Source organism: Miscanthus floridulus, chromosome 8 (genome assembly GCF_019320115.1).
Source record: "Miscanthus floridulus cultivar M001 chromosome 8, ASM1932011v1, whole genome shotgun sequence".
In the NCBI taxonomy this organism is placed as follows: domain Eukaryota; kingdom Viridiplantae; phylum Streptophyta; class Magnoliopsida; order Poales; family Poaceae; genus Miscanthus; species Miscanthus floridulus.
This window is the reverse complement of record NC_089587.1, coordinates 195,566,862-195,583,020: the sequence shown is the minus strand read 5'-3', so window position 1 is coordinate 195,583,020 and position 16,159 is coordinate 195,566,862. Positions and strand designations below refer to the sequence as shown.

At 45.7% G+C, this 16,159-nt stretch overlaps 1 protein-coding gene across 1 annotated transcript; it reads right to left on the bottom strand.

The window, feature by feature from the left end:
• Window positions 1-7,574: 7,574 nt before the first annotated feature.
• On the bottom strand, window positions 7,575-8,294 carry LOC136474455 (vacuolar iron transporter homolog 2-like). The gene has a single exon (XM_066472026.1). The coding sequence runs from the start codon at window positions 8,292-8,294 to the stop codon at window positions 7,617-7,619; it is 678 nt and encodes a 225-aa protein (XP_066328123.1). The 3' UTR covers window positions 7,575-7,616.
• Between the last annotated feature and the right edge of the window lie 7,865 nt (window positions 8,295-16,159).

Sequence of the window (16,159 nt, the reverse complement as noted above, 5' to 3'; positions counted from 1 at the left end):
CGAAGCGCAGCGCTGCAGCCCTGGCACAAGGGGGCTGTGGCTGGCTATGTACTGTATCACCGATTCACCGGTGGAGCCAGATTCAACGACTTTATGAAGTAAAGTCACAATGTAACTTTGCCTCGATCTCCACTCTCCAACTATTATCTAACGGCTGTACAAATTCCGAGGTCCACCAGCCCACACAGCAGGCCACGCGCAGTAGACTAGCACAAAAAGATTCTGACAGTTTGCAGGTGAAGCATAAATGACCGGCAGCAGCTCACTGTCAAGAATAAAACAAAGTAATATTGCTAAAAACAATACAAATAACTCTATACATTTTTGCAGACGGAAAAAGGAAGACCAGAAAATTAACGACTCTGCTAACCGAAGCAGAAGAAAAAAAGAAAAATGAAAAAGAATATAAAAAATATGAAAACATACCAAAATAAATAAATAAAAACTCCTATTAGTTTATGAATTTATATTATTTATACTTTTATATTTTTTCTCTTTGGATGGATTCCTATTCATGTATTTAGGATCGAAGGGATCTATTTGGATTAGAGTTTTTAGTTATCTACTGGGTTACTTCAATAAACTTTGCATATGTTATATATAAAACTTGAGGGTGTAGGCAGACGAGTAGACACAGTTTCTACGTTCACGAAGTTAAGTTATACGAGCTTTGTTACTGTGCTTGGAGGAACCACCTGTTCCTCCCTTAATTATAATTAAGGGTATTTTAGCACTTTTACTCAGTGCCATTTACTCTAATTGATCCTGTTTTTTCGCAGGAAATTGAGAGACGCAATCTTCTGTAATGCCTCCCGGCCCCGCATCAACGCCGCTTGCCTACCTAGGGTCACCGTCGTCCACTTGTGCAGTTTGCCGTCGCCTGCCCGCGGGGCTGAGCTCACCCGCGCGCCGCCGAGAGTGGCCAGGGGCTGCAGGGCTCAGCTCGTGCACGTGCCGCCTGCGGTGGCGCAGCTCGCCAGCGCCCGGCGGCCGAGCAGCTCGCCTGTCCTTGTCGTGTGCCCAAGCTCATCTGTCCATGAAAAAAATGAAGCGGACTCCACTAAACGAAAAAGGAAAAATAAAAAATAAAAAAACTGAAAACGTACCAAGATCAAGAAACTCCTCTTAGTTTGCTGATTTATTAGTTACTAGCAAATATACCCGTGTGTTGCAACGGAAATCAATACATTTAGGAGCCAGACTCTGTATCATCGCTAGATGTGAGCTGTTTTAACTTGAACAAACATGGTCATGAATCCAAGTCATATATGATATACGTAGGGCATGACCCAAAACATATTGGAATATGCCTCTATGTTCGTCATTGAAAAAACATGTGGAGAGAAATTTTGCCTGTTTAATAATAACTACTCTCTCCGTCCAAAAAAGAATGTAATTATAGGATCCGTGCCGGTCAAAGTAGCTCAAGTTTAACCAAGTTCATAGCAACTAGTATTAATACTAATTTTGCATCATAAATGTTAGTATTTTTTATATAATTTTAGTCAGAGTTCAAACTAATTGACTTCTCGAAAAACGAGAATTGCATTCTTTTGTGGATAAAGGGAGCAGTAAACATGCCCGTACAATTGCAACGGGAGAAAAAACTATCGAATGTTCATAATAAATGATAGACCTCTCGATTTCCCACATGTCAGTCTTTATCAGGATTATACTTTTATTTAGATTAGATTAGACATTGTTTAGGATTCCAGTTTATGAGTTAGACCATTAGTTTAATCGTTCAACTCAGCGAAATAAAAAACAATTAAAAAATCGAGCGGAGGCTAACAGAGAAATAATATGGAAAAAAATGTAGATATAGATGTGAACTAAAATGCAGAAATTTATTTGTGTTGTTTTTAGAAATATTATTTTGTGGCTGCTAGTTTATTCTTGAGAGTGAGTTGCTGCCGGTCATTTTTGCTTCACCTACAAACTGTTAGAATCTTTTGTGCTAGTCTACTGTGCGTGGCCTGCTGTGTGGGGGCTGGTGGCCTAGAAATGTGTACAGCCGTTAGATGCTAGTTGGAGAGTGGAGATCGAAGCAAAGTTACATTGTGACTTTGCTCCATAAAGTCGCTGAATACTAGGTCGATACGGGTAACAGTACGTCGATAGAGCAATTCTTTCTCTAGAATCTCTGATACGTTGATAAGACACGTACGTATGTAAAAAATATTTTTATTTTATTAATACGAACATTTTATTTTAATGTAAAGAATCTGAACAGTGTGCCACGTCTCGTTTCTTGCGTCAGCCACTCAGCCACCTCCAAAGTCGCCTTTGGGAGATCCACGTTTCCCGGGAGAGGAACTCAATCACGTGCTACCTGCCTACCTCTCCATCCAATATCCATTTGCACCGATTGACACGATCATGTATCAGGGCTGTTTGATCGTTGCACTAAAATTTAATAATCATCTAAAGTTGAATGTTTAGTTTTAAAAATCTTTTTTTATCTTTCATTATTAATAGAATTATAGAAATGGAGATCTTGGTAGATATCAAGGGCACATAAGATATATAAAAAATGCCGGAGGTGGAAAGATACATAAAGTAATTTTTATCCAACTAATAAGTGAGTTTAAGAAAGACTCTTGCAAATGCTCTAAGCTATACGAATCTGTGTTTTTTAAATGAACCGAGCAGGAAAAAAAAACACAACAATAACTCGTTACTCTAGCTTCTAATATCTATCCGCGCTTCGGAAACGGAGGCATCCAAGTGCAAAGATACGTGAATACAACCTAAGTTCCTATGTTGTTGGAGCCCCCTGATGCCGTTTTTTTCTCGACGCTCCCCATCGCCCCTCGGCAGCCCTCACCGTTGCCCAAAGATTCACCAAAATTAGATATTTGAGCACTATTTTCATATGTGAAAATACTGAGAGATAGAATAAGCAATAGAGGTTCTGAGTTAATATGCAGGATGGTTGGCTATCGTCCGATCGCCGCTTCCATTACCAGAATTGGATCTGCAACCACTATTTTCATATCTGAGAATTTTGAGAGGTAGAACGAGCAATAAAGATTTTCAGGTTCTGGGTGTGAACTAGAAAGCTGAGAATGGTCAGCCATGGCTACAAGTTGTTTTCTCTATGGTTGAGAATACAAATTGTATTCAGTGTTTGGAATGGCACCAAAACCATAATTTTTTACTCATTTTTTTGGAATTTGGTAAAGCTACTCCTAGTCTTGTTTTTTTTTTTCTTTTTTAGGATGAAAAAACCTTCTCCAATAGCTTCCTATCCTAAGATACACATGGCATCTACGCATAAAGATACACGAACGACCTCTACTTCCTACAATAGTCACGATGTTTTTTTTTCAGACTTCGTCACCCGACCGTCGTGGTCTGGAGTTTCATGGATGAATTGTCCTTTCAAGTGCCAAATACAGGGAGAGATACTAGAAAAGAGAGAAAATACATGAAATGGCATGGAAATCAAGTGTCCCATGTTTGGAGTCCTATTTTTTCGAAGTCAATGTCATAAACTGCGAAACTGCGAAGCGCGATGTTTGGAGTCCCAAATGTCCAATTTTCTTATCAAAATAGCTTAGCTTTAACTAAGTCTATATTGAATAATATTAATATTTATATCTCTAACTAGATTTACTATAAAAATATATATTATATCTAATGGTACTTATATTATATCATAAATATCGGTATTTTTTATATAACTTTAATCAACTTGAAATCGTTTGGCTCCTTGAAAAATAAGAATTGCATATTTTATGGTTGGAGGGAGCGTGAGAATGCATATTTTTATGGTTGGAGGGAACACTACTTTTATAAGTGGAGTAATTGATTCGGAAACAAGGAGCTAGTATATCATTTCATCACTTGTTTAGTGACTTTAGTCCAAGACTTACTTCCTGTCTTCCACGATCTCATGGTTGCCATGCTCGAGACGGCCTCGTGGTCGTGCCTGCCACATTTTTTTTTTGGTTGCCTTGATTGATGAGCTCTGGCTGGCACTGGCAGGTCCCCAAGACATCTTCCACAGGCAGATTGAGATCTCCCCCGGCCCTTTCCCAGCTTTTTTATGTTTTGCACCTGGGGCTGCAGGCTGGCGGCGCTGCTCGTGTAAATACGCGCGACTAAACAATCCATCTCCGAGAGGCAACCTCACGGCTCGCGTACGCGGTACGCCAGACGGCGCGACGTCTGAGAGCGCCCGGCGCGGGGCCGTCGGCGTGGACAGCCGGACTCAGCGTATTCGTTTGGCCGTGGCTTGTTGTAAGGGATCGTAAATTTTTATTCAAAATAGTATTTTTCTCTCATACAAACCAGCCAACCATACTTTTTCGTAAACCAGCAACGATATGAACCAACCAACCGAACAGGCTGTGGGCATTCCTGCCGTGCCGCGTGTGCTAGCGGTGGTGCTCGATGGGCGCAACCGCGCAAGGCAAGGGGGAGGCTCTGGTACGTGGTACTACTCGTTGGCTCCAACACGCGTGCCAGCCTTCTTATGGAAGTGCATGCGGTTTGCTCTGAGGAAGTCTCAGTACCTGCTGGAATCCTTGTGCTAGTGGAGCCAGTGCTATCGTGTAGGATGGGACTGTTTGGTTGTGTTTCTAAGAGTAGCTTGGCTTACATTTTAACAGCATGTTCGGAAGGCCGTAAACGATCATGGATTATTTACTGCTGACTGATTTGGTGTGAGAGAAAAATACTATTTCTGGCTGAAAATTTACGATCATTTACGAGGAAGCGAACAGGCTATAGTCTAGACAGTCTAAGGCAGGCTTCAACAATGCAACCTGAGTTGTTTGATTGTTTCTGGCTATGATGATAGTATCACCTTGCATAAGGATGAAGGTGGACTTACCCCTCGCCCCTATCCACCACCACAAGCACCATGTCAGGTGGCGGGGGTGGAGCCGCCGTGGCCAGAGTGCCCACATGGTCGGGGATCTCGCGCGAGCACACGACCGCGTCAGATCTCAAGCGCTCGAGGCGGCCGGGGAGGAGGCGGATCTCGAGCCCACGGCCGGCGAATCTCGAGCGCTCGTAATGCCTGGCGGGATCCGACGGAGGCGCGGGGCAGGCATCGTGCGGAGGCATGGGGCCCAGCAGGTGGGGAGGATGGTGGCCAGCGGTGGGGAGTGCTAGGGCTGGCATGGCTGGGGTGAAGGCGGGCAAGGAAAGAGGTGCGAGGTGGGATGGGGAGGGGACCTTGACGGGCGGTTTAAAGCTTTAGTTTGGTTTTGTTGAATTGATGAAACCCTATGTGCTAACCTAGTTTATCTAAGTGATTATGAGATCGGTGGCACATTCCAAGTGATGAAGCAAATGAAGATCATGATGTGATGATGGTGTGGACATGATGATCAAGTGCTTGTACTTAGAAAAGAAGAAAAAGAAAAACAAAAGGCTCAAGACAAAGGTATAAGTGGTAGGAGCCATTTTATTTTGGTGATCAAGACACTTAGTGAGCGTGATCACATTTAGGATCGATAGCCGTACTATTAAGAGGGGTGAAACTCGTATCGAAATCCAGTTATCAAAGTACCACTAGATGCTCTAACTCATTGCATATGCATTTAGGATTTAGTGGAGTGCTAACATCCTTGAAAATATTTATAAAAATATGCTAACACACGTGCATAAGGTGATACACTTGGTGGTTGGCATATTTGAGCAAGGGGTGGAGAAGTTTGTGAAGTGAAGGAGGTGATTGTCACTGAAATTCAGTGACTGGACGCAAAACACGTGGTGACCGGACTCTGCCGGGTGTGTCCGGTCAACTCTGGACAGTGAAGCGCTCAGCTTGATGAGCAACCGGACGCCAGGTCAAAAAGTGACCTGACGCGACGCTTGTCCGTCCGGTCGTGCTAACGTACGCTGGCGTATGAGGTTTGAGTGAGCGCGAAGAAGACCTAACTCTGGGCGAGTCCGGTTGGTGGAGATCAGACGTGTCAGGTCATCGTTTGGGCGCTCAGGGAGCTCTCTGGAAGTGACCAGATGCCATGATGTTGGCGCGTCCGGTCATTCCTTCAGCGCGTCAGGTGGCCAGCTTGGCTGCGAGGGCGAGCACGCGAGCGGACGCGGTGTCGGGCGCGTCAGGTCTTGGACCAGTGCATCTGATCGCACTTTACCGCGTGGGTGATCAAGTTGACCATTGAAATCGTGAGGACGATGTTGAACCCGGGGGACACATGGACGGAGATCTACGACCGAACGCTGGGGGGCCTGCGTCCTGTCAGCGCGACCTGCGCGTCCGGTCATCCCGAGTTAGCCTGCTCTGTGATCCCAATGGCTCTATTTCGATGGAGCCATATATAAGGTGTTTGGCCGACTCAAACTCACTCTCTTGGCCATTTGTATTGACATAGTAACCTTGTGAGCTTAGCCAAAGCTCTCCCACTTATCTCTATCATTGATTCATCATCTTTGTGAGATTGGGAGAGAATTCAAGTGCATCGCTTGAGTGATTGCATCTAGAGGCACTTGATGTTCGTGTTTCGCTGCGGGGTTCGCTTGTTACTCTTGGTGGTTACCGCCACCTAGACGGTTTGGAGCCGAGAGGATCGTCAAACAGAGGTTGGTGATTGTCTCCGGCTTCGATCACGGTGATTGTGAGGGGTTTTTGACCTTTTTCCGACGGAGAGCCAAAAGGTACTCTAGTGGATTGCTCGTGGCTTGTGTGATCCTCATCTTGTGTTGGTTGTGCAGCACCCTATTGAGGGTTTGGCGTGTGATGCCAATTAGCACGTGAACCTTCAAGTGAATGAATCGCCACAACGAAGACTAGCTTGCCGGCAAGCAAGTGAATCTCGGTAAAAAATCATTGTGTCATCATTTGATTCTGAGATGATTGGTCTTCATTGGTATTCATTCTTGTGATTGATTGGTTCATTTCTCGACTCGGCGGTATAACCATCTTGCTTTATCTCTTTACATTACCGTAAACTAGTTGTCAAGCTCTTTAGTATAGCTAGTCGTGAGAGCTTGTTAGTTTGGTTAGTGTGGCTCTTTAGTTAGCCTTTTAGAGCACGCTAACTTAGTGTAGTGACATAGCCTTTGTGCGGATAGAGATTATAGAAACTAGAATTATGGTAGGTGGCTTGCATTATTAGTATGCTAGCGCAATACTCGTTTCGTCTTATATTTATCTAACCGATTTGCTAAGTATTGTTATAGAATTTTTTAATAAACTATTCACTCATCCTCCTCTGGTCAGAGGCAAATGATCGACGCACCGGAGGTGAACTGAGATGCTAGCCAAGGTGGCCAGTGGGAAACAATATTCTGGCAGGCTAGGCTAATGGGCTAAACAGGCTACCAAACATCTCTACGGTGGCTCTGTGGAACCTGGGTCTAGCTGGGAGATAGGTACCTAACCAAACAGCTCGTTCACAAAAACAAATTGCAGCTCAATGCGGCATTCCAATCCGGTTCATCATAAGAAAAGAAAATAAAAGAAGACATGAGCTGCAATATCCACAGAAATCAGTTCATTGCCACTATGATTTCCGAGTCCGACCGCGGACACGTTACTATATACTCAGTGCAAGTGCGTGACAGGCGATACCACCAGATTGCATCATCGTCGTATAGCGATCACTTATTGTTTAGTCGATCACACCGTGGACACATGTGATTTATGCGGACGCGACGTGCGTCTTGAACGCCAAGCTGAAGAGCCTGAGGATCGCGAACGTTGCCGCCATGGCCAGCCAGCCACCCAGGAGCACGCGGAGCCCGGAGCGGACGATGTTGGCGCCGCCCAGGTACGCGCCCGCCGCGCCGAACCCGGCCAGGCCCAGGCTGCTGGCCGCGCACACCGCCGCCACCCTGACCGCCCAGGGCCGCACGAAGGCGCCCGACAGCAGCGGCAGCGCCGCGCCCACCGCGAACGCCAGCGCCGACGCGGCCGCGGCCTTCGTCGGGCTCGGCAGCCTCTCCTCGTCTCCGCCTCCGCCGCGGCCAACTTCGCTGCTGTCGTCGCTGCCGCCGCGCTCCGAGTGCGCCACCTCGATGTCGTACTGCGCGTAGACGGACACGAACTCGCCGACGGCCATGCTGCAGGCGCCGGCCACGAGCCCTGCCAGGCCCGACACCAGCATCTCCCGCGCGCCGTCGTTGACGGCGCCCACGCCGATCATGAGGGACGCCACGGACACCAGCCCGTCGTTGGCGCCCAGGACGGCGGCGCGGAGCCACTGCGCGCGGGCCAGGTAGTCGACGCCGTGGGCCGCCGCCGCTGCCTCGACGTCGGCCTCTCCGTGTTTCGGCTTGGAAGGGAACTTAGGGGCGTCGGAGCTGAGGTTGGGAGCCATGGATGGAACGGAAGCGCGGATCGAGCTGCAGGGGGCGATGTGATGGGAAAAGGAGGAACAGTTCCAAATGGAGAGGGCTATCGGAGCGTGGATGCCACGAGCTTGGGGGTCGGAAGCGGTATTTATAGGATGCGCGCCACGGTTTTGGGATCAATATCGCTTGTGGGAGCCACACGCCTGTTCATAACTGCGACTGAAAAAGAGGTGGGAGGCAGGGCTTTCGATTCGATTTTCATTTTACCGCTGCCCTATTGACTGATTGGCCAGGTGCATGGATACACTTGGCGTTCCGCTTGGCTCCTGGAGCTTCTAAGGCTATCTTCAACAATACCACCTAAAATACAAGATTTATTCGTATTTTTGGTAGCGCTACAAGCAAAAGGTTCAATACCTATTTGGTATCTTCTCCAACGGCAAGACCCAAAAGAGAATCCTTTCTGCAAATTGGTTTCCAGGAGAGAGGATACCCATAAGCAACCCAAAATAGGTCTCCCGTATAGGTACTCTGTTGAAGACTGATTTTAGGTCTCGGGTTTGGCTCTTCTTATTAGAGACAGTCTAAGGACAGTGCCAATGATGCATTGATGGTCGTTTCTATCTATCTGAATTATCTTGACAACTCAGAAATTTACTGATGTGGCAGGAGCTTTATTATGGAGACGAAGAAAAAAAAAATAGAGAAACCGTTTCCTCCTAACGAAACTGAGTCGGCTGTTGCACCGATGCACTAAGAAACGATGTAACCTGCGATGGGGAGACTCAGCTGGTTTCTTCCTCCTCTCGCCCGGATCCATTGCGCCGCCACTGCCCGACTTGCCGGTCCACCTCACCGCACTCGACTCCCCGTCCTCCCACGCGTCGCCGCTCGACGCCCGCCTCCCCGCGCGGCCGCTCGCGACCCGCCTCACGGTCCGGCGTCGAGGAGCGGCGGCTTTGTTTCTGTCGGATACGCGCTACTTTCCTGTTGTGGGTTCCCGTGTGGTCATGGTGCTGGTGAACGAGGACGACGTTGAGGCTACAATGATGCCGTGGTGAGGCCATTCCCGGACAACAACTTGGTTGTGTCGCCGTGTGCCGTCGCGTTCAAAGCTTGCCGTGCCCGTGTGGTGGAGGACGGACGGGGAGGAAGAAAGCACGAGCAGAGGATCCGGAGAGGAGACGTAAATAATTAGACTGGACAAAGAGTCGAATAGTTATACTGTGGAAGACAGTTTCTTGACACGGTATTCAAGGATGTAGAAACTACTCCCGATTTCTCCGATGGAACTGCCCTAACCCAACTCCTAACACTTTACCCAGCGCATGCCAGCGGCGTCAATGTGCCAAAAAGCTCGTCATACGCGTATACACCATCCGCAAATGCTTTCGAAATTGTATTGTGTGTGTGAGTTTTTTTTATTGTTTGGGGAGTTTGTTTATGTTACCCGGGGGAAAATGGCACAAAATCGATCAAACCAGTGTGCTAACCTATATCTACAACGTTATTTCCTCTGTCTCTGAATAAATCAATTTCTAGAGTTATCGAAAGTCAAAAAAATTATGTTTGAACGAAAATATAAGAAAAAGGTACAAATATTTGTGACACTAAATGAACATTATGAAAATATAGTGTATGGTGTATCTAATAATACTACTTTTTTTGATCTCCTAGTGATACTACTTTGGCATCATAACCCTTGGCGCTCTGATCTATAAATTCATTCAAACTTTAAAAAATTGACTTAAAACAATTCTAAAATTGATTTATTCAGACACAGAAGGAGTATTTTAAAAGATCTACATTTGAATCAATCCACTAACTAATGCAATTTCTTGTTTCTGCTTACATTTTTTTAAATAATGCTGCAGCATTAGGACTATAGCAGAAAGCACTACCATATACTGCTCTATTTATTCCTGAGTAATAAATAAACATCTCTTTTTTTACTTAAAAATCATATGCGATATTTGGTTTGAGAAATTTTCATCTTATTTATTATAGATAGGTGTGCTACATAGTACATCATAAGTCAATCCTTTAAACTTAGTGGGGCGACTTCAATAATCCTCGTCCTAGACCTAATTACAACGCCCCGTTCGCTTCGTTGAAAAAACAAGCCGAAACATTGTTCCGACTGATTTGTTGTAAGAGAAAAACACTGTTCCAGCTGAAAAAACAAGCTGAAAAAGACGAATTATAAGAGAAGTGAGCAGGGCCAACAAGTTATCATTTTTTATTAGAAACAACTTGGACGCATACAACCTACACACCTAACACTCATACCACACAACTTAACAACTTAGACGCACACAACCCACACACACTACACTCACACCACATAATTTGGACGCACACAGCCCACACACCCACACTCACACCGCACGCACACACACGCGTGCGCGCCTGTACACACGCAAAGAAGAGATTGGGATTGGGGGGCGGCGTCGCCTCCAGTGAGCAAGAAATGCGTAGCACGATAGAACGTGCATAATACGTGTACCTTAAAATTTTTGAAAAAAAATCCAGAAAAAGGTAGGATCATCAGGTAACGTCCCACTCGACTGTCCTGCTATTGGACCTAAGCCCATTCGCAAAAGTTATCAAAGCTTGTAGCGCCATCCCACTTCATTGCGCCTCACAAGTCTGTCACATCAGTAGTCCCGTGCCAATGGTTGAATTCCGTTAACACGGTTGGCGCCAACACACAATTGGCACCTCGCTGCCTGGTACGCCTAGATCCATAATGCAAGTTGTTAGTACTAGTTACTCTCGCCTCTCACTCAGGAACGGTCGTGAAACTTGTGGCAGCTGATCGCACTGCATGCTTTTCTCAGGAACGATATGTTCTATCGTAGGGAAGTCATAACAAGCAAACATGATACGAGTAGAAAATTTCGGGATATGGATCGTAAAAGGTGCATGGCGTCGCTTTATTCTGATTGCCGGTTCTTCGAAGGAAGGCACAAGAACAGAAGAGAATGCTGGTAAGATGAGCAGTGATCTCCTGGTTGCATCTCGAACAGTCGGCATCTAAAGATATGATTCGTTGTGGCCAGCTCGCTCAGCCAGCGCGTCCACGTCGTTGTTATTTCGTGGCCGTTCGATCGGCCGCGCGGACGATCCAGATCGGGCGAGCCGTGGTCGTTTTACGAAAAACCCCTTTCAGTTTTCGGAAATCAACCCGCGCTCCAGACGTCCTCTCAGAATTTTTTACAAAACACGCCTCATGTTATTTCCAAATCGACGCGCAGTCCAGAACGGATGCGCACTGGTTTGTTTGCAGAAAAGACCTCCACTTTATCGAAATTCAACCCGCACTCCATAGACACTCTCATCATTTTTTGCGAAAACATCCTCTGATTTTTCTCAAATAAAAAAACAGTCCACCTTTGATTATTTCTTTTCTTTTCTCAAAAAAAATATGTGGGGCCCGTGCACCGCGCGCATGAGCGCGCCCGAAGGACTAGTGGAAATATGGAATGAAAAAGGAACATGCAAAAACCGGGACAGATCACAAGGCATATGAATGTAGGAGAAGCTAAAAGAAGCAGCAACGTTCCAAGAATTCATATTTAAGTTGTTGCTTTTCTGTTCTATAGGAGCATAATAAAAACTATAAGATTGTAAGATTGCTCACCCAAAGAAAAGAAAAAAACTTCATAGGTTCAATTCCAGTCAAACCAGCCAAAATGAGAACGTGAAAAAGGGAAATCTGTAAACCCAGTTCCAAACCCATGGAATGCATGTTACCCAAAACAAAAACATAAGTTCTCAGATCAGGTCATCTTCAGGGTATCAGAAAACCAGTAAGAAACAGCTTGATATGTCGATCGATGAAAATATAAGACAGGAAACAGAATAAATAGTAAACAGTTTAGTCTAGCTACATGATCGATGATGATACCACACTCCTAAGAGCTGTGGCTGTCACAGCTTCACAGGCGCTCAGTAACATTGTATCCAGTTGGTTTCCCTTGCATACAGACACTATGAACAAAGGCACACGATATTCCTGCTTTGAGTTTAAGAATGAGTAGTTTCCAAACAATAGAATCAATGGCGATCTGTGTGTTTTCTTTCAGAAACAAGCGCCAGTTGACTAGTTATTTACATGGACAAGTCTAAAATGAAGAGTTACCCAAGCTCACCAATACCATATGATCTACTCTACAGTTTGGACCCTTGACCCTTCTTCACCTGTCAAGGAACGGAACCACAGGCTGCATCTACACTAGGGTTTATCCAATGAATCTTGCAGCCTAGATCTACTACGCGCTAGCAGGTTCTCACTTATTTCTTTGAAAGATTCGAACTCCTCCAGTGCGTCGGATGTCCTGCGGGACATGAAACAGCTGGTGCTTCCTGCCTCCATAGATTCACCCCTTGATGTATGAGATGAGTAGCTAGAATCTCGCAGTGGACGTGCAGATTTCAGCAGGTGGACAAGATACCCAACAGCAGCATCTTGGGATTTGTGGGATGACGAACCAGCCTGATCCCCTGTGTCCTTTCCACCACTACTCCTGTAAAGTTGCATGGTTTAATCAGCAAAGATTTACTAATGAGTTTTGCAGTTTCCAAGCTATGAGACTGCCAATGTTGCTTAACAAATTGGACAACCAAGTCAAAAAAATCAGTTGACATATGCAGAACTACTGCAGAATGATGAACCAAAGATGAAGTAGGAGCAGAACAAACCCTGGTCGTGAATCGGCCTGCCTCTCACGACTCGCGCTCGCCCTAAGCGCCGCCATTGCCACCTTCCACTACCGTTGGTCTCCCTCCCTTCCCCTTTGGCATCTCGCCAGAGGCCGAAGGGAGTGGAGATCCATCGTTTTTAATAAAAAAAAAATTAGTAGATCGAGTCTTTAGGGTTATGGTCTCTCCATGTCAAATTTTTTTGGTATTAAGGATTTATCTCCTCCTCCTCTCCGGCGATAGTGAGGGGGCAGAATGGAATCGTTTTCTCCATGACGGCTTTATTGAAGATGAGGGCGACAATTACACCGTCAGCAACTTCACCGGCATAACGATATGGAGACTTTTATTTTCGGGTGGCGGCATCAAGACAGAGATGATGCCGCCGCCATAGAATAATTTTGTCCGGTCTCTTCTCCGTTTTGTTGTGGTTAGACCTGACCACGATGAAGAACGAGGGAGAATAATTTTTAGATCAGTCTTCATCATTCTTCGGTGGCAGAAAGAAGATGGAAGACACAAGAAAGAAGAAGGTTCTAATCTCCGCTTACAGGGATGTTGGGTGTCGTTCGTTGAGCGTCTGTTCTCAAGCCTGTTGCCGGTTGTTTGCTTGTGCGGTCATTCATACGAAGCATCAAACATGTTTGGTTTTGAGATTTGAAGCTATTCACAGCGTGGATACAATTTAGATGAAAATCAGTTTATGGATATATGTAGTTTATTCCAGAGTGCTTGTAATGTGTGATGTACACAACTATTATCTAATATAATTTTTCTTTCGTCGTAAAAAAAAACTGGTCATGAATTTGGATCAACATCATCCACAGCAAATGGTAAACCCGCATCATCAGTATCATCCCTGCATGAATAATCTGCTTCGTGGTGAACCACTAGAAGAGAAGACACCAGAGAACCTGCCAGATTCATCCCTACTGTCCTTAATCTGCACATATATACCAAGAAAGGTTAAAACCAACAAACTCAGTGAAAATTTAATACATTCCAAATTCAGGCAATCAGCCTTGCTTTGTAATAAAACGCAAAGAACAATTGCCTAATACTAGAAATTTATGGAGCAAAGTGTAAAACCCATAGATATGCCAAACCAGAATCAAAACAGGAAACCGGGTCACACACAACACAAGCACAAGGGCAGAAATAGGAGGTAGTCAAATTCATTTATCCGCACACTTCCTGCAATAATTGAAGAGTACATACACAGGCACGTTCATTTAAGGGGAAAGCTTTCCTTGGTAGGCTCCCATGGGCAGGGAGTCAGGGACCTTTCCCTTTTATAATCCCTAAATATAGGTTTTCGTTGCTTCAAGCTTCCTCTGTTTGTGTGGAAGGAAAGGATACGGGATGTTTTTCATTTACCCAAGCCTAACAATTCCTCACCCTTCTTCATAGAGTTCTTCCTTTATGCCCTTCCTATACAACTCCAAATTGATTCATAGATTTGGGAAACTTGAGTGTGGATCAACTAGAGCACTCAGACTCCTGTTCAACACCCCCCCCCCCCCCCCCCCCCCCCGGCGTCACTAGTCTCTTTCCGATGATTACGTCCCCACAATAAAAATCATCAAACCTTTGTAGAAACTTTCAGAAGTACTCCCTCTGTCATGTAACATAGTGCATTATATGAATTTTAAGACAAATTAAGAGAGAACATAAAAGACGCATGTACCCTCGTTTTATTTCCTAATCAGACGATATCATCAACATGATTAATGGTGATTGGTTGATCAATGGGAATTATTTAATGCAAAATTGGGTTTTGTCCTCAAGAATGCATTATATTTGAGGACAAATTTTGAATGATAGAATGCACTATATTACAGAATGAAGGGAGTATTATTATGATAATCTAAAGGTATTTTTAGGATGCAAATTTGGCAACCAGTCACAAAGAGGTATTCAGGTACCAAACTACCAAGGAAAGACAAATATATAGTATAGAAAAGCAAAAGTTATGGAGAGACAGACGCACACTCAACCTATTGTTTCTTTAGTGTGGCATCTATGAAGGATAGCATCAGCTTAGTTTGGCAACAATTTCAAACCGTTTCTAATATCAGTGCATCTTTGTAATCACTATTCCCAAAAACAAGTCCACCAAACTATCCTTAATATCTAGAAATACAAATGCAACAATTTCTGTGTCTTTTGTAATGTTTCCTATTATTCCCTTCGCCTGACCCATAGGCTAATATGCAAATCACCTATCTCGTAATGCTGATTGATTAGGCAATACTATGTACAATACAAATGCACTTTTATTAGGAGTCAAAGGGAGTAGCAAAGTACATGGCAAAAGAATACTGCCACTTTATCAATTCTGACAGTTCAAATTCATTGTCTCTCCAGTCTCCAGACCTTACAAGCCAAAGGGAAGCCTGGCTAAGCACTCAAACTATGCAAATGCATCTTGTCCATAGCTGTCTGTTGAGTTTAAGGTATTCCTATATAAAATACATAGATTACAAACTCACTGAATACACAATAATAGTCTATTTCAACGCTGACATTTTTTTCCTGAACCCGATCTCGTTTCTGCTAAAAATATAGAAATGAAAATGGGAGAGGGATTTTTTCGTCCGTTTTCGTCCCTATATATTATGCCTAATAAGATAAACTAGCTTATGGAATCTCCAATGGTGATATTTCCCTAATCCACGACCTTCTCACGCGGTTATGCCATAGGGAGAGAGAGAGGCTGGCACGGGGAAACACCATGGCCGCCGGATCTACGGGCATAGGGGCTCCCGGTGGGGGGAGGACGCTGGTGTGGGGTGGGTGGGGGGGGGGGGGGGGGGGGGGGGGGGGGAGGGGCGCCGCCGGGGTGGGGGAGGAGGATGCTAGGGTGGGGGAAGGAGCTGCCGGGGGTGGGAGAGAAGGACGTCGGGGTGGGTGAAGGAGCCGCCGGTGTGGGGGAGGAGCTGACGGGGTGGGGGAGGAGGATGCCGCGTTGGAGGAGGAGGACGCGGGGTGGGTGAGGGCACTGCCACCGGCCAAGGGGGGGAGCTGGCGGCACGCGCAGCGGGAGGGGCGAGAGGCACGCAAGCCACGGGGCGCGAGCGAGCTGATGGGGAGCAACGGTGTGGGATGGGGGTGCGCGGCGTGGCGGGGCTTTGCGTCGCGAGCATGCGCGTCTCGCGGGAGGGAGCGAGGCGGCGTGGGAGTGAGC